Source organism: Pongo abelii, chromosome 10 (assembly GCF_028885655.2).
Source record: "Pongo abelii isolate AG06213 chromosome 10, NHGRI_mPonAbe1-v2.0_pri, whole genome shotgun sequence".
Classification (NCBI taxonomy): domain Eukaryota; kingdom Metazoa; phylum Chordata; class Mammalia; order Primates; family Hominidae; genus Pongo; species Pongo abelii.
The window spans coordinates 3,581,668-3,600,006 of record NC_071995.2 but is presented as its reverse complement, the minus strand read 5'-3'; the positions used below and the strand labels follow the sequence as shown (position 1 = coordinate 3,600,006).

The 18,339-nt window shown below is 49.6% G+C and overlaps 1 protein-coding gene across 1 annotated transcript in view; it reads right to left on the bottom strand.

Moving 5' to 3' along the window:
- The window catches only part of PRMT8 (protein arginine methyltransferase 8), a 98,069-nt gene that overhangs the window by 25,942 nt on the left and 53,788 nt on the right, over positions 1 to 18,339 (bottom strand). Inside the window, exons 3-4 of the mRNA XM_002822779.4 lie at positions 17,855 to 18,010; positions 14,227 to 14,290 (exon numbers count right to left, since the gene is read on the bottom strand). Coding sequence (XP_002822825.1) covers positions 14,227 to 14,290; positions 17,855 to 18,010 — 220 coding nt within the window. The remainder of the gene's footprint in view (positions 1 to 14,226; positions 14,291 to 17,854; positions 18,011 to 18,339) is intronic.

Sequence of the window (18,339 nt, the reverse complement as noted above, 5' to 3'; positions counted from 1 at the left end):
GTGCCACCATGCCCGGCTAATTTTGTACTTTTAGTAGAGACAGGGTTTCACCATGTTGGCCAGAGTGGTCTCAAACTCCTGACCTCAGGTGATCCACCTGCCTCGGCCTCCCGAAGTGCTGGGATTACAGGCATGAGCCACCACAGCCAGCCAATATGCATTAATTGACTAAGTTATCAGCAAGACTGCTGGTCAACAGTAGGCTGATAGTAGCTTAGTTTTGTGGGAGTCAAAAATTATGCTTGGATTTTCAACTGTGTGGGGGATTGGCACCCCTAACCCCTGTGGTATTCGGGGTCAACTGTTATTTTTGTTTACAACTAAGGAAACTGAGGCTTAGAGAGGCTGAGTAGCAACAGTGGAAACAGAGCCCAGATCTGATATGACATGACTTTAAAACTCTTCTCAAGGCCCCTACCCCTATGTTAGGTTACCATGACAATTCAAACCCAAAGAAAGCATAGATGCTTCCTCTATTGCTTTTGCATCTGTTCATAGCCAGGCTCAGTACCAAATGGGTGCCCTTCTAGTGTTTGTGAGGGAGGCAATTGATATTTTGATGAGAGCATGGGCTCTGCAGTCAGGGAAACCTAGGTTTAAGTGCCAGATCTTCTCACCATTAGCTGTACGACTTTAGACAAGTTACTTGACCTAACTAAACTCCAATTCCCAAGTGAACAACCAGGAAAAGCAATATGAATTTAGAGGGTGATTGTATTGATTAAATGAAATAACACATGTGGAGTGCCAGGCCCATAGCTAAAGCTCAACAAAAGGTGGAAATCATCTGACATATTCCTGCTTGTTGATCCACAGATGGAGAGGGGAAGCAGATAGGGCCAGGGTCAAAGCCCCTGTCCCCAGTGGCTTCTTCTTATGAGTCACCTTCAAGAACTTCAGTTTCCTCTGTGGGAGGAGACACTTCTTAGTTGAGTTTTTGATCAACTGACATAGACATACACATAATTTTGGAGTCCCTTTTTGTATTTGTTGCTGTGAAGATCTGAGCAAGCTAGTTTAGATACCACTGTTAAATTGGCAGACTGATGTAGTGGTTGGCTTATTCTTTCTGAATATTTCCTTTTAAAGGTTACCTATATTCATGCTCTGAAACTCTCATTCTGCAATATCCTCTGAAAAAAACTCACACAATGCCTGAGCTTTGCTGGGAAAAATGAACAATGGCCTGTACTTAGGAGTAAAAATCAAAAGAACCACATCTGCCTAGAATCTGAGTTTCATGAAAATTAATTTGGACTAGAGGCTCCTGGATGGCAAAGAGCACACCGTTTGCTGGCTTTATGTAGTTTCTTCACAGTGAATAATGCAGGTGATGGAGTGTCCATTAGCAGCTTCTAATAACAGTTTACTCTCCACTATGTGGTATTTAATCAAGCTTTAATTGGATACAGCCTGCTCTACAAGGAGTAAGACACTTTGTACACATGCATTGACCCTGATCACTCTACAATGAGGTTCAGGCTTGGGTGGCCCTCCTGACTGGTTACTGCTCAGCAGCCCCTACCGTTAAAAAGCATGCGCAGGAAGAGCTATTCTCCAAAAGGTTTGGTGGGAGTGGGAGGGGTAGGTGTAAAATTTCTCTGGGTCTCAGAGACCCCAGGGTGGGAACTCAACTGAGAGCTAGGCCCAGGGTGCACTAAGAAAATTCATAGGGGGGCAAAGTAAAGGATTTTTTAAAATGCAAACATTGTGCCTAATTTATTTCCTATTTTGAAAGAGAACTGACAAATATATGCATGACTCACCTGCCTAATCATTTGCACGCAAAGCCTGGCTTGCCTTAGTTTTGTAAACTTAAAAATTGTCTTTAATGGCCTCCCTTATTTTTTTTTCTTTGCACGTTTCTTGAAGGTTCTTCCCTAATGTCTGCCTGTGTCTGTGTGGCTATGGGTCACTTCCTCCTCCTGCATTTATATCATGACCTCTCTGTAGCCCCAGAAGATGTTTTCTCCTGCCTCCAGGGCCTCATGACCTCCACCCTGAGTGTTTAGTAAAAGGCTCCACCCATGACAATTTTTGTGGACAGGACTCTATTAGGAGCTGCAGGAAACAGACAAGCAGTAATCCATTATCAAGTCTAACAAACAGGTATGTATGAAATATTCCTCAGGTGTCCCCCAAAGAGACTTACTGCTGCTCATGTTCTCTGTGTTAGCCCTCTTATCCATTAGTTGCTGTAACCTCATCAATATGGATTACAAGAGATGATTGATAGATACATAGATGATATAGAAGACAGATAGATGATAGCTAGATATAGGGGGTCACAGAATAGCAAAAATCACAATCTCTGCTTGCAAAAAGGCAGAAGGGATCAGTTAACCCTATAAAATCCTCAACAGTCTGGACTTCTGTTCTCTTAACATCACCCTTCTACATCTATTCAAGTGCAAACATTTCTCAGTGTGGACATGGCCCCACAGTTGGCTTGGTGAGGAGATGAGCCCTTTGTCAAAGGAAAAGGACCCATCTCCCTTCAATCCAGTGCTGGACTGGCTTTCAGACTCCATTTATCCCCTTTCTCCGGTGCTTTTGTGCTCAACCTGCACAACTTTATGCTGGAATCCTAAAAGACAGCAACTTATGCTCTTGTTCCAGGTGACAGCTAATCTCAATCATTATTATTTTCCTCGTTATTATTATTTTCCTCATTAGGAAAAAAAAAAAAGAAGGGAGATTGAATCTGAAATTCTTTGCAGTGCCAGAAAGCTGTGGTTCTTCAAATATGTACTGAGCACTTGATATGTGTAAGGCATTCTGCAAGATACACTGGTGGAGACAGCTGGCATCAATAAAAAAAGATGGTGCCTCCAAGTTCCAGTTTGACTGTCATTTTCAACACTTCCTGGGTCCTTTTATTTTTATTTTTAAGAGGTCACGTTGTTTCTGTGCAGCCAAATACAACTATCCAGCTGAATCACCATGAATATTCTTCCTGTAGTCTGTAGTCACCACCAGCAACCACTTAAACTTCCAGATTCAATTTCCCAATCTACTAAATGCTACCTGTCATGGTGGGGCGTATGCCAACTCACTAGGGGCTATTGGCCAACATACGGCATTAGGCTGGCTCAAGGAAGTGTGTGGGCACACACAGCAGCAGTCTTCCCTTCTCCTCCATGCAAAGGATTTTCAAAGGGGTCTAAGCTATTGATACTAAGATTCTGAGCAGCCGTAGGCTGCAAAGCTCCATGCCCAATCTGGACCCCACGTCACTAAAACTGCATCAACTCAAGTTTGCATTGAGGTCACTGTCCGGATCCATGTTTTTATTCCAGAAGGATGATGGAAAGTTTGTTCAACGAACTGTGACAGGACTCTGGCTGGTAAATTTTAGAATGATTAATCATAACTAAATGCACAGCAGGGAGCAATAGACTCTAAATTGGGAAAATTTCCCCTGTAGCTTCAAGTTTATAAGTTAGACTTCCAGATTTTTAAAAATGGTTTTGAGTGGAATTTTTTCTTTTTGGTTTGAGTGGTTCTTACAGAAATCTAGTCATTCTCATTAATGGTTATTTTTGTTTTTAAACAAATCAGGCCAGCTCAACCTCATTTGAGCCTCCAGCGCGTCCATCAGGGTCAGCTGACGCCTGTAGGATCTGAAGTTAGTGATCATTTTTAGGGTCCTCACTCTTTTTGAGAGAGCAGATCCTGTGCCACAGAAGAAGAGGCATGAGGATCATGGGCATGCGAACAGGGAACATATTATGAGCCTATGAAGCCCCCGACCCCCCCGCCAACCCCACTGCAGCAAAGCCCCTCGCTCGCCCTCCCCACTCCCTTGGTCCTTGCTCACACACCTATTTTGGTGACACCCATGCTGGCTGCCTTGCACCTGCAGAGGGCCCGGCTCACCTCCAGCGTATGCATTCCTTCTCTTCGTTGTCTATTTTAGCCTCCTATTTCCAGGATATAGCGGAGCACTTGACTCCTCACAAACATTCAAAATCATTACTGAATGAACGGATGGATGAATGAGCAATTTTGAAGAAAAAAAAAGGGGTGGGCATTGGGTTAAGAAACAAAAGATATTCAAACTAGTCCTAATTGTGACAGTAAAAAATTACTAGCATTTGAATAGCAGCTTGCAGAGTGATTTTCCATATGTTACTTCAGTAATCCTCCTAGGAACTTGTGTGTTTGGTTTTATTATTATTTTTGCCTAAGGAGAGAACTGGAGTTTAGAGAAGTCAAGTTGTGGGGACTGAACCTAGGCCTGTTGTGCACGTTTGTGCCTCTCCGTGGTTCCTTTCCTCACCCAGCGAATGGGTGTACATCTGACCTCCCTACCGCCTGGGATTCTTGTGGACGTGGAGCAACTGCTTGGGATGTTGAGAGAAAAGAAATCAGAGAAGGCAAAGGACTAACCTACCCTTCTCCTGCAGCTGGTCAGGAGTGATGGGAAAAAGGATGTCGATATCTCTACCCTCAATGAATGGTGGGACTGGGACTATGTCCTGCAGCAAACTGACCCTATTGCTGCAGTGGCATAAAGGAGCCCTGGGTGTCATGAAGCCTCAGTGTGGTCGCTTCTGCAATATAGTACCCCTCTCCCTGCCCAAATCCCCCATTCACCCGAGAATGTAGGACTCGAGGGTCTGCCTTGTCCTCACTGTGTAATCTGCCTGGCTTCATGTTCTAGCCTGCTCTGGCTCCCTTGAGGGCTCAGGGCCCAATACGCTTGGCTGGAGCTCTAAAGCCCTGCTAGCTTTGCCAGAGCCATTCCCGGGCCAGAGACCCTGCCTGGTTTCTCTCCTCCCTTAGGCAGTGGCTGGAGTATTCAGTTAATCAGAACAATACCAGGACTCTTCCCACCCCAAATCATCGCCCACCACTTAGAACCCCACCTGTGGTCCAGCCTGGCAGATACCCAGCACCATGGCCATAAGCAGATGATCATGTGGGCTTGGCCAAAGGGGAGCAGGGGTTATCAAGAAGGCACTGGTACCGGGTAGAGTGGTTGAAATCAATGGGAATGTAAAAGGCAACCAAAGCTTCCCCAGGGCTCAGGTATTCAGAAAACCATTCCAGGTTTCTCTATCTGGAATGGTTTCACTCTCTCCCGGCAGCAGAAGCTTCCATGGGACAGAAAGTATCTCCCACCTGAGGGAATGTGTACAGGCAGGTAAAACGCTCTTCCCACTGCTCTCAGCATGGCCCCCATCTTCACCTTTAGGTCTCCAGAAGGGAAAACAAAACAGCTCTGGTTTGTAGCATCTGCCAATGTCCGTGGTGTAAATACTTCCACCATAGCCGATTTCAAGCTAATGACACAGATGATGTCACTCAAGGCAGAGTTGAGAAGAGATGAGTGCACGCAATTGGCTCTTGGCAGGCAGCATGCCCCTGCGACCACCCAGTTGGAAAAAGCACATCCCCATTTTCTCAATTATTCCATGCTGTTTTTTTCTAAGCACGTTCACAGTTTGTGATTATGTTGTGATTTTGTTTGTTCGCTTGCCTTCATGTCTGTCTTCCCCCCGAGACTGTAAGCTTTATGAGAGCAAAGATGTTGTCTGTGCTAGTCAAACCACGAACTCCCCCATGCCCGACACAGGACCTAGTACGTGGCTCAATAATACTCGAAAGGATGAATACATGAAACTCACTTTGAAGATTATTAATGGGTTGTTTCTCGAGCCATTAGGGAAGGAAGTAGCAGTTGCCAGCAGTCACCAGTACAGGCTCATTAAAAATAATTACATATGATTGGTCTCATTTCTTTTTTTGACGTGGTTATTAGTCAAGTTAATAAATGGAATAATCATAACAACAACCACTCATGTTTATTGGTTGCTTAGTGCCCAGCGGATGCTGTTGTGTTTTATACAGTGGTGTGCTGGAGATACTGAACAACTGGCTCTCCAGGAGATAGAAGCCCTGGTTTGTCGCCTTTGCTGAATTCCGTGGTATAGATACTTCCAGCATGGTCGATGACTGCATCCATTCCACAAATTTACTGAAACTTTCACAATCAGCTCTCAGGATCCTGTAAGGGGCTGGCTCCAGAGTGCCACAGTTATACAAACAGCAACTATGCAATCCCCACAATGGCCCTAGAAGGTATGAACCACTAATTCCCATCTCATAGATGAGGAAACTAAGGCACATAAACTAAGTCATCCAAGAGCGCAGCCTAATTCTGGCAGAGCTGGGTGTGAGCCAGAAAGTCTGATTCCAGAGCCCATGCTTGCAGTATATCATGTGGGACTTCAACAAGGACGTTTACAAGGCCCCACCGCCATGGCATCCTAAGGGAGAAGATGACAAAATACTGTGCGGATTCATGACTTGGCTGCATGACCCTATTCCAAGGAGCTGGTTAAGAGCCTAATGTAGAGCAGCCTATAGGAGCTTCCATCCTCACCATAGGACACCCATCACAAACCGGGAGCAATGAACCCAGGAGAGTGATCATCTGCAGGGCATCTTAGTCATTTGTGATAGAAGACCAACTCTAACAACATGGTGTTGAATATGATAAAAACATGTTTTTGTCTTGGTTTGGATTGATTCCAAACATCCACCAACCAGATATAGGTTAGGAGGTATTGCTCGGCAGCAGTATGTGAATAGACAACAGATTGTAGTTGGTCTCCAGCTAGGAACAGTGTGACATGGTGTTTTCCACAACTGCTGGCAGGCAGAAACTGGAGGTGCATTGTCACAAGTGCAGTATCTGGGCCCCTCCCATTGACTGGCTGTGTTTATTTCTTAGCACGACGCTCTGTTGGTGAAAGAGATGCTAAAATATGGCCAGAGGAGAATGTTCCAACCACTGTCCTCCTGAGCAAAAGAGGAAGGAAGTGGGGATCTGTGGCACTTGTGGAATCCCCACCAGGAGAATCATCCCAGGACTGGGTGGTTGCAAAGCACAGAGGATTACTGTCAGAGCACTTATATAAGGCTGGGGGTGTGTGGCCAAGAATCATCAAGGTGCAGACCACTACACCTGAAATGACCTGTAGCTGACATTTGAGCACCTACTGTATGTGAGGCCCTATATCAGGCACTTGACCTCCACAATCTCTGAGCCCCTAATAACCTTATGAGCTGTGCACTGGCCTATCTCCTCTAAAGGGGGCAAATAGAGGCTCAGAAAGGAGAAGAGATGTGACAAAGTCCTCCCTACCATTAAGTTGCAGAGGCCCAGCTGTCCCTTGCCACTGCCTCATGTCATGCTACCTTAAAGTTTCTTGTAGCTATGACATTTATGCTTTAGGTCATGCAAAAGTAGGAGAAGGACAAGGAGGGGCATGCTTTTTTCCTTGAGTTTTCTGGGAAGTAAACGGTTATACATTTTTTGTTTCTAGAGTTATACCAATGCAATCAACCTCTGAGCTCCTATGTCAACCTTCACAAATGAATCTACCTTTTTAAGCATCTCAGCAGCCCACTGGTTTCCTCATCAGATGGAGAGGAAATAATAGTTGTTAGTGGTGAAGTCAAAGACAAGTCACTGAAGCATGCGTGTGGGCCACACATGTGGAGGAAGCCATGTGAAGGCTGCGTGCCTGCCGCAGGTGGCTTCCTGTGGGTGTGTGTCTGCATGTGAATAACTCCATCACGGGAGCTGTACGGAGGTGGAGAGGGAGAGAGGCTGATTGCTTCTGGGAAGCAGGTATTCTATGCCCCGTGTTGTTATTTATGTCTCTACACCTACGCTCCTGAGACCCACATGGCTGGCTGTTGCAGCATTTCAAAAGCATTTCCATGGAAGCGTCCGTGCAGCCAAGCTGTCCTCTGAGTACACACACCAAGGCTGAGTGAGTGAGCAGGTGCAGCAGCCAGGGCCCTGGGTGGCCTCGCTGGCTCTACCCACCTGTTGCAAACCTTGGGAGGAAGAAGTAAAGACCACTCAGCTTTATGGAGGCCCCTGGACCTGGAGTTCCCTCCTCCCTGGAACAGGTGTGTGAAGGGAGGAATGGGCACGAGGGCAGCTATTCCCTTGGGGACAGTGGTTTGCCCTCTTCAAGCCTTTGCCTCGGTAGCAAAGAATCAAGTCTGAGCCATCAAAACCCAGAGCACAAACGATTCCATGCTAAAGCCATGAGGTGGGGCTGAGCAAACCCAGGAAATGGTGGGGGTGTGGATGCCATAACGGGTCAGCATGGACCACGGCAGCCCGGCTCAAGCAGAGGAGAGTGCCCATGTGGGACGCTGCCCAGCAACGGTGTCAGATCCCAGCATGGGGTGACAGACATCTTCCTGGGGCAGGAGGTGGTGACAATGGGAGATTGGTTACATTCAGGGGTATGTAAACATATTATAAGTGAGTAGTAAGCAAACATATTACCAATAATGAGAGTCTGGTTTCTCTGGTAGAGAAAGGAGGTAGAAATATGGAAAGGGAGGAAATGAGAGGAAACTCCATGGTATTGGTTAACACTGAAGTATCATGTGAGCTTCTACTTTACAATACATATAAATAGATACAGTAATAAAGTTTGTGTAAATGTGTCCACTCATGCAGAGACACACAATCCCCAGCTCTCCCCAGTGAAACAGCCTGGGAGCATCAACATTCTCAAATCAATGAGCACCTAGCCCCAACCTTAGTTTCTAAATGCTGTGGTCCACTAATTGGAATCAGGGAGAAATGACTGATTCCAGAACAGAGGCATGGAGGCACAAGACAAGCCTGGAATGTCTTGTGCTGGAAAGTAAGAAGGCTTGGGAAAAGGGAAAACGGCATTTCAAAGGGACACAGAAGCCAGCTGGAACGGCATCAGTGACCAAATCAGGGATAATTTGAGAATCGAAGGAAGTAGTGATAACAGCTGTAACCTATTACATAAAATAGGAATCTGTAGTGAAATGAATGGACAGATCAGTAGATGAATGAACGCTGGCTGGCTGGCTGGCTGGGTGGATGGATGGATGGATGGATGGATGGACAGATAGATAGCTAGATTAGATAGATTAGATAGACAGGATAGATAGATAGAGATGGATTAGATAGATAGATAGATAGATAGATAGATAAATAGATAGATAGATAGATAAATAGATAGATAAATAGATAGATAGATAGATGTAGGTAGGCAGGCAGGCAGACCAACAGACAGACAGACAAACAGACGGATGGACGGACATACGGACAGATAGATAGATAGATAGGTAGATAGATAGATAAACAGATAAATGTTAGTTTGATGAGTAATGAAATATTTACATGCTCTTAAAGTACCTCCCCCAGAAAATCTTACTAATTACAAAGGGAAAAGAGCAACTTTCCCATGGCGAAGCCTGGCAGCAGACACTGCCTTCCCCAAGTGGCCTAAGTGATGCTGTCAGTAATGAGACAAGCCGAAATTGTATGCAATGAGAACACAGCATCCTGTCTGTGATATTTCTACCCAAGATGCAGAACCTGAATCCAATCATGAGGAACCATCGCACAATCCCAAACTGGGGGACATCCTACAAAACACTGGCCTGTGCTCTTCCAATGGGTCAAGACCATGAAAGTCAAGGAAAGTCTGAGTAGGACAGCTTGAAGGGAACCAGTCATGACAACTAAATGCAACGTGTCATTCTGAACGAAATCCTTTTGCTGCAAATGATGTTACTCAGACCACTGACAAAACATGAAAAGGATCTGGGCATTAGGTAATGATGACATGTTAATTTCCTGACTTTGATGGTTGCATGTGGCTTGTAGAAAATGTCCTCGTTGGTTTGAAATGCACATTAATGTATTCAGGGATGACGGAGCATCGCATCAACCACTTACTCTCAAAGGATTCCATAAAAACCCAGCTGTATGTGCGTCTTTTCTGTACATTGAGTATTTCAAAGGTTAAAATGAAGAAGGGAAAGGGGAGGAGAAGGAAAGGGAGGAAGGGGAGAGCCCTATGGTGTGAGGCAGAGCAGGATGATGAGGGGGCTGTGTGGTTCCTTTCCTGGCAAGCAGGTCGGAGATGCCTCAGGGGAAGTTAGCCACCTCCCCTACCGGCCCGCCCCACACTCTACTCTGTAGAGTAGGCAGTAGCCCCTGCAAGCCTAGGGAGGAGGGAGACCAGGGAGGCTGTGTTTCCAGAGCCCCAGACATTTACTGGGGGTGGGCTGGCACTGAGAGGGAGATGAAGAGTCAGGGGCTGGGTCAGAGGTCAGGAATTATGGCACAGGTGAAACCTGTGCAGAGGGAGGGGAATGGTCTAGGTGCTGTTTGGAAGCCTCTCGGGGCTCAGGGATGAGACTCAGGACCACTGAAAGGACATCTGATCCTGCTGTGCCCGCAACACAGCCTCCCCTCCCAACAGGCTTTCAGGCTCAGCAGCACTCCTGGTGCTTCTGCATCCACACAAACACACCTTAGCAAAGGGCACAGGAACAAAAGCCCAGGCTCAGTCACCCACCTCTCCTAGCCTCAGTTTCCACACCTGTTAATGGGGAAAACCATTTGCCCTATTTAACAGGTTGGGGAGAAGGATGCCAGGCTGTGTCACCCTCGCAGAGGAAGAATCGACCAGTTTTCTTTATCTTCTTTAGTAAGCAGATAGGGAGCCTGGGTCAAGCACTTCTCTGAGGAGGGCACAGAAGAGACCCAGCTCCGCTGGGTGAGCCAAGAGAGGCTGGACACCAAGGCAGAGGCCAGGGGGTCTGAGCAGCATTCCCTTACTTGGGCCTCAGGATCGCAGCTCCACTTGTGGCCACTACAGATGCTGCCCGACCATTGCCCCAGCCTTTGTCACAACCACCACCGCCCTTCCCCGCTTCCTTTCTGGCCCAGCTTTGATCCCACAGTCCATCACTGTCATCAACTTCTGCCTCCCCCCCCCTGCTGCATGCTCCCAGCAAAGCCCTGATCCAGGCAACCTTTCACTCCAATCGTACTCGAGCTCCTGAGAGTGGTAAGGGAAAGATCACACAACAGCGAGGATGGGACTCACTGCACCTCTATGGTCACACATCTCTACAGGCATCACACGCATCGCAGCAATCCTCACTCCCCCAGCCTGTCTGCTGCCCTCCGTCCTTCCCTCCCAGTCCAGGACTCACCTCCTTTCACCTTCTGTCTTTTTGGCATGCAACTGTCTCATCCTTCACTAAGCAAATGAAAGCAGCAAAACAAGGGCTTCCCACCACTGGCACCTCCATCTGGACCTACACTCCCCACTTTCCCCCACTTCTATGGCTGAAATGTCCCTACCCCAAGGCAAAGGCCGCCTCTCCACCTCTGCAAGGCAAAGAACAACCCACCACCTGTGCGAGGAAAGACCACCCCTCCACCTGTGCAAGGCAAAGACCACCCCTCCACTGGGCAGGGCAAAGGCCACTCCTGACACACACACCTTACCTTCTCAAGGCCTTTGCTGCTGAATTTACTTTTTCCTGCATCTGCAATTTTTCTCTGTCCCTCTACTACACCAGTGAGTCACACACACATTTTCATATCTCCTATTCCTTAAAAAAAAAAAAAAACTTCTTCCCTTAATGCCACCTTCCTTTACAGCTACTGTTCCATTTTTCTATTCCCATCATTTCTGGTCCTTGACTCACAGTCCTTCCTGAACCTACTCTAACTGGATTTCTCTCCCAGCCCCACATTGAGCCTGTGCTTGTTAAGAGCGCTGGTAACCTCCATGTGGCCAAAGTCAATGGTGGTCACTTCTCTGTTCTTACCGGACCTGATCCCTCCGCATTCCCTACAGTTGAGCATGCCCCTCTCCCTGGGCTTCATGGTCCTCCTCTCTCCTGAATGCCCTTCAACCGACTGCATCTTCTCTACCTCTTTGCTGCCCTTCTCCCCTGCTTGACCTCCGAATGTTGCCGTGTGGTGCCCTAGAGCCCCATCTTTGGCCCATTTCTTTCTTCTAGCTACACACCATCCCTAAGTGACCTCATCCTGTGGCTTTAAATACCACCTATAGGTGGAAGTCTCCTGGTCTGGCTCTTCCTGAAATTCTAGACGCACATATCCAAGTCTGACTCAACGCATCTACCTGGATGTCCGATGGGCATCTCAAACCTAACACATGCAAAAAGGAGCTCTTGATTTCCTTCTCACTCCTGCCACCCCCATGAGTATTTCACCTCCAGCCAACCACCATCCACCCAGTTGCCCAAGTCAAAAAGAATCCTTGCTTCTCTCTTTTTTCTCATCCCCGCACTCAATGCATCCTCAGGTCCTGTGCCTCCATCTCCAAGCATATCCCACAGGGATTACTTCTCTCCATCTCCACTGCTGCCCCAGTTCCTGCTGCAGCCCCTCTCACTGGAGCACTGCAATAGCTTCTTCCCATGTGTCTGCTCACACCCTTCTTGCTTGCAACTTATTCCAACCCATCCTCCATGGAGAAGCTACCTCCCTTGCTTGAAATCCTCCAACACACTGCAGCACCTGGAGAATAAAATCTAACCTTGTTTTCCTGGTTACAAATCCTATGTGATCTAGTCCCCTCCTCCCTCTCTGGTCCCTGTGCTTTCCATGCTCTGGCCGCACGGCATGATCTTCTTTGTGTTTCTGGGGCATGCCAAGCTCAGTCCATACCAGAGGCCTTTGTACTGGCTGTTAACTTCTGTCTGAGATTCTCTTCCCCTCACCTTTGTCAGCCTGGCTCCTTCCTGTCATTCAAATTTGAGCTTCACTGTGACCTGCTCAGAGAGCAGCTAACCTAATGCAGCCATGGGGTCTCTCTCCATCCTGTCAGCTGACTTTGTGATCTGCAAAGCACTTATCACCACCTTATATTTTTCTTTGAGTGTCTGCTTCTTTATTTATTATATGTAATCCCTGCCCCTAAATGGAATGTGGATTCCATGAGGTCAGGGACTTTACCTGTCTTGTTCCCTGCTCTGTCCCCAGAGCCTGGCTCGTGGTGGTTTGCAGAGAAGTTTATTGAGTCAGTAATGCTCTTGCCCTTGCAAAGAGTCTGCAGCAAGTAGGTCAAGCACCAGAGAGGACAGGTGGCAGGGCTGAAGCCACATGGACACAGATTTGTAGTGTTGTGTGCAGGCAGGTACCACCTGGGTCTGGGGACTCAGGTCAGACCCAGAGGGACGACAAGGCAGCAGGCACCCTCTAGGAGGGCAGAGGAATTCTGGCAGGTCAGCAGGGAGCATGGCAAGGGCTGCATCCATATAGCAAAGGGTCGCACAGCACAGACAGGGGGGGCTTAGCTGACTCCTCAGTGCCTCGGACTTGACAAAGCCCACCTGCCAGACCTCCCTGCCCAGGCTCCCTCAGGAGGGACACTGAAATCAGATTCCTTCTCAACCTGGCCTCTTTTTCCCCCTGCCCCAGCCCCCTCAAGAGAACGTCCTTCCCTCCCAGCTCCAGCCTTCCCACCTTTTGGAACTCTGCAGTGAGCTCTATCTTTTGGAGCTGACCCTTTGCAGCCCTCTGCTGCAGGCCACCCCTGTCCCACTGTGGCTCAGCTCTCTCTCTGTATTGCAACTTCCTGTCTACCAGCTCCTCTCTCGGCCTCACTGCAGCCCCGGTGCAGTAGGACAGGATGCCTACAGGGGACTGGTGCCCTGTCTGCCTTTCTGATGTTCTCCCCAGCACTGAGCGCAGGGCTGGGGACTGCATCTAATCCTGCTGTCAGACGCAAGCTCCAAGGATATCTCCTGATCAGGGACCCTTTCGGGTCTGTTTCCAAGATGGGCTCCAGAGAGGAGGGGCTGGGAAACGTCGCTGTCCATGGGAAAGGTGGGAGGGGAGGAAGGGAAGGGACGCCCCTCTCTATAATCAGACTCCAGCTGAAGAAGGGCCCACTCCGAAGAGCAGCCTCTTTCCCAAAAAAGCCCAGCAGTAACAGGGCTTGTGGGCAGTGCAGAACCACAGCCTGGGGTCTGCCATGATGCCCCTGGGCAGGTGGCAGGGAAAGACTGGGCTGAGGCTCATGGAGAGGGAAGAGGAGAAAGAGGAGGAGGAGGAGGAGGAATGTGGCCATTTTGCAGAACGCCGCAGGTTGCCCACAGCTGGGGACAAGCAAAGAGTATGGCAACTCAGGATTTAGCCACAAGCAGGGCTTGCCAAAAGCGGAGAGGAGTTGGCTGTGATCCTTAGCTGGCCTGGTGGGGGTGGGAACATCAGCACCCATGGCCGCAGTCCTGCTGGCGGGGGCCTCAGCTGGGTGCACCACCTCCCCAAGTCCAGGTGCTCTGCGCTCCTCCCGCTATGCCATCCCAACAAGAAAGTGTGAGCTTCCCGTCCCCTCCATCCGGGAGAAAATACTCAGAGGTGTGTCTTACTGCTGTCCAGGTGGTTGGCCTTAATGATCTTCTCTGAGTAGTCAGAAATACTGGAGCATTCGATCTGGAAAGGGCACAGGACAAAGGAGCAAGGCGTCAAAAAAAATCACAGCAAGACCCACACTGATTCAATGGATAGAGACGCTGAGGCCCAGACAGGGGTGGTGACTTGCCCACGGCTGCATCACAACTTTGTGGCAGATTGAAAACCGAAACCCAGCCCTCCCTCCTCAAGGCCAGCAGCCTTCCGTGAAATTGGGCTGCCTTTGCAAAAAGACTGGCATCCAGTCACCACCCGTGATGGAGGGATTGATCTCTGTGCTGGAGACTCAAAAGGGGCTGGCAGACCTCATGCTCCTAGCCAGCAGAGAATAGCAGGAGGCAGCATGTCCTCCCCACAGTGGGGTCGCGGGAAGGCAGATCCAAGCCAGAGTTGCGAGCCTCCCTCGACATGATCCTCCCCACCGCAGCCCAGCCCTTCCAGGGTAAACGAGCTTCGTGCCAGGACGGGACCATCTGGAAAAAGCCAGGTCAGGACCTCAGGGCTGGTTTTAGATCTTTCTCTTCCCCTCCCACCCCCTACATTAGCTCTCGCCGCTTCATCTTTGAAAGAAATTATTCCTTTTAATTCAGACGTCTTTCCAGGCTCTCCAGACCTCCTAAGCAAAGGGCCAAGGTACTTGAGAGATGAGTGGACCTTCCCTGAGAGCAGGCCCTCATGGGAATGGTTGGAAGCCAAGCTCCAGCCCAGGGTTAGCGTCTCAGGCACACTGCCAGGGGTTCTGGACATGGAGGGGCAGCTGCCAAGAGCCGTCTTCACCTCCGGAGCCGGCCCTCTTACAGAGGCTGGCCTGTGCTAAGGCCCTGGGCTCTACTCACCTCCACACTTGGGGGCCCCTCAGACTACCCCCAGGCCTCGGGCAGGGACCATTCCCTTGAGAAGTACTCGCAAAGGGGCACTGAGGGAGTTTCTGACGCCTCTGGCCACGCCTTGAGGAAGGGTGAGGGCACCTACGGGGTCAGAAGGGGTCACTTGGTTAGAGCTGCATCCAAGGAGGCCGACTCCAGCCAGGGTGCAGGTCCCAGGAGAACCAGCCCTTTCCTGGGCTGCCAGGTCCCTGGCCTTCAGGCTGCACTGTCTGTGGGGTGTGATTCCCTCCTCTTCTTCCCCTCTGGCCATGTCATCATCTGATCTGCAAGAGGCGACCGTGTTGAGTGATGAGGAGCATGAGACCTGGAGCCGGCAGCCTGGATTTATGCCTGGCCACTGCCCTTCCTAACTGCGCCTCAGTGTCCTCCCGAGAGAAGTCGAAGCCCCCAATGCACGTGAGTGTGTGAGGGTAAACTCAGCCGAAGCTTGCTCAACACTCAGAGTGCAGGGCGGTGTCCTTCCCTCCTCGTTTTCCTTTCTTCCATCTTCTCCTCTTCCATTTCTTCCCTCTTCTCTCTTTACCACCTGTCTTCGCTTTTCTGATTCTTTTTTTTTTTTTTTTTTGAGACAAAGTCTCACTTTGTCGCCCAGGCTGGAGTGCAATGGCGCGATCTGGACTCACTGCAACCTCCGCCTCCTGGGTTCAAGCGATTCTCCAGCCTCAGTCTCCCAAGTAGCTGGAATTACAGGCGCCCGCCACCAAGCCCGGCTAATTTTTGTATTTTTAGTAGAGACAGGGTTTCGCCACGTTGGCCAGGCTGGTCTTGAACTCCTGACCTCAGGTAATCCACCCGCCTCTGCTGATTCTTTTCTTTTGTGCTTTCTACTTTGTCTTCTTTCTGCTTTTCCGGGCCCCTCTCCCATTTCTCTAGCTTTTCTCTGCACCTTTCTCTTTCTCTGTCTCCTCTCCATTGCTCTTGTCACATCTGTCTCTTTCTCTGTGCCTGTCTCCACTCTGGGACGATGGTCTTCCTCCCTCCCTCTCTCTCTGTCTCTCTCTCCCGCCATCTCGTCTCCCCACTGGAGGACAGCAGTGGGTGGAAGGGGGTCTGGAACAGGAGAAACTGTGAAATGAGCCATCCGGAAAGGAGCCCAGCTAAATGTGGTGGAGCCATTTATAAAAGAGCTGTTAGAGAAAAGGGCGGGAGGCAGACAGATCGCGCCAAGTCACCGCAGCTGGAAGGCGCCAAGTGGGAGCCTCCTCCTGACAGCTCCTTGGCTGGAGCCCCCGGATGACTCAGGCGCCAGGGACACCATGCTCAGCCCTGTCCCCCACCAAGGCCGGCACTGAGACGGGGCCTCCGTGCTGGGAAAGAAAGCACGTGGGGGTCACCAGAGGACTCACGTCCAGCTCTGATGCTCTGTGACCTCACTAAGAGCCTTGCCTGAGGTCTCCATCCTGGAGAGCCAGCAGTTATACCAGTGATGATGACATGACTTGCCCTTGGGCATCCGGATGGGCCCCTGCCCCCAGCAAGTGCCTCGTCTGAGAACAGCACAGCTTTTCCTGGTCAAAGCTGCACCTGAGGCAGCTTGAGGGCAGCCCAAGCTTCCAGAAGACCCTTGGCAGCCATGGCCCAAGGGTTTTCCAAGTCAGGCTTGGAGGAGGAATGCTGCCCTGCTGGGTGACTTAGGAGCAGACCTCTGGAGGCAGCAGGTGGCCAGGAGGATCTAGGGGGATCTAGTCAACCTGGGAGTCAGTGGGCGGGGGGGTCCCCAGGGCTGGCTATGGGATGGCCCAACCAAATGCATGGGAGCAAAGACCCACTGAATGCTGCTCAGGTCGCTGCGGCCTCTGCAGATGGGCCGGCTCACATGCAGACTGGGAATCTCATTGTGGTTTGACTTTCATTTTGACCAAGATGAATGCTTGTGCTCCAGCCCGGGCCCACTGCATTTTTCAAATGTCAGCCAGCATCTTGCAGCTCTTCTTTTTAGTTTCTTTCCAGCTCTGGACCTTCCCAGGCCCTCTGTCATCAGGCTGGGCAAAGCTGCCTTGGGAGAGCCAGGGGATAGGTAGCAGGCTTCCCAGAGGGTCAGCCTCCACATCTAGCCTGGAAACGCTGCCACAGCCAAAGCAACAGAATTTAAGTTGACCGACTTGCCCTCTAAAGAAAACAAGAAGGAGATGTTCCCATTATCTCTAGGGCCCCATCTCAACTATAATAATAGACATCGAGCATTTGCCATATGCTGGGCACTGTTTTAAGCACTTTACATATGTATTAAACTCCTTTAATCCTCACAGTCACCCTATGGGCAAGGGACTGCTATTAAGCTCATTTTATAGATGGAGAGAAAGTGAGGTGCAGAGAAGCGAATAGTCCAAGGTCACATGCCTAGTGAATGGAAATGCAGAGATTCAAACCAGAGCTCCCCCGAGTAACCACCTGCACTGCCTCTGAAGCTGACCTTGGGGCTAAGCACTGAAAGGTCATGATGACATTGTAATGGTCTCAGGAAAGCCACAATTCCTCCAAATATGTCAGTGGTTGTAAGGATCCAGGAGCCATGCATAGGGGACAGGCAGCCTGCACCCCTTCCTGAGAGTCACACCTGATTCCTTCTACTCCTCCAAGGTGTGACCCCAGCAAAAGAGATGGACCAAATTTTGTACTTCTAGAAGGGCAGGTGGAGGCAGAGGGCAAGAGGCTGGCTCTGTGGAAGCCAGCATGCAGGAGGAAGTGGCGTGCTCACCCCAAACACCTTCTTGGCCCCTGCCTTGGCAGCAAACATGGAAAGGATCCCAGTACCACTCCCCACATCCAGTACCACTTTGTCCTTGAACACGTGCTTGTTGTGGTACATGGAGTTCCGGTAAGTGAGTGTCCGCACCTCATCCTTCAGCATTTCCTGTGGTGGAGGGAAAAGAAAGGAAATGTCAGTGAATTCAAGACACCTCGGATTACGCCATGGCTATGGGCCCCTGGACCACCCCAGGTGACCCTTCAGGAGACCCAATAATATCATCAGGCAGAGCCACAGAGGACAAAACTGGGGTAGCTGGGCCATGTGCTACCAGCATCATTCCAAACTCCCCCTGCCTTAAAACTCTACTCAGAAAGATAGCTATTAACCATCAGAAGAGAAACTCATGTTCAGACCTGGGAAAGCTCTGATTTACTAAAGGACCAAAGGAAAGATCAGTACAACACAGCATAAGAGATTTAAGTTAAACACGA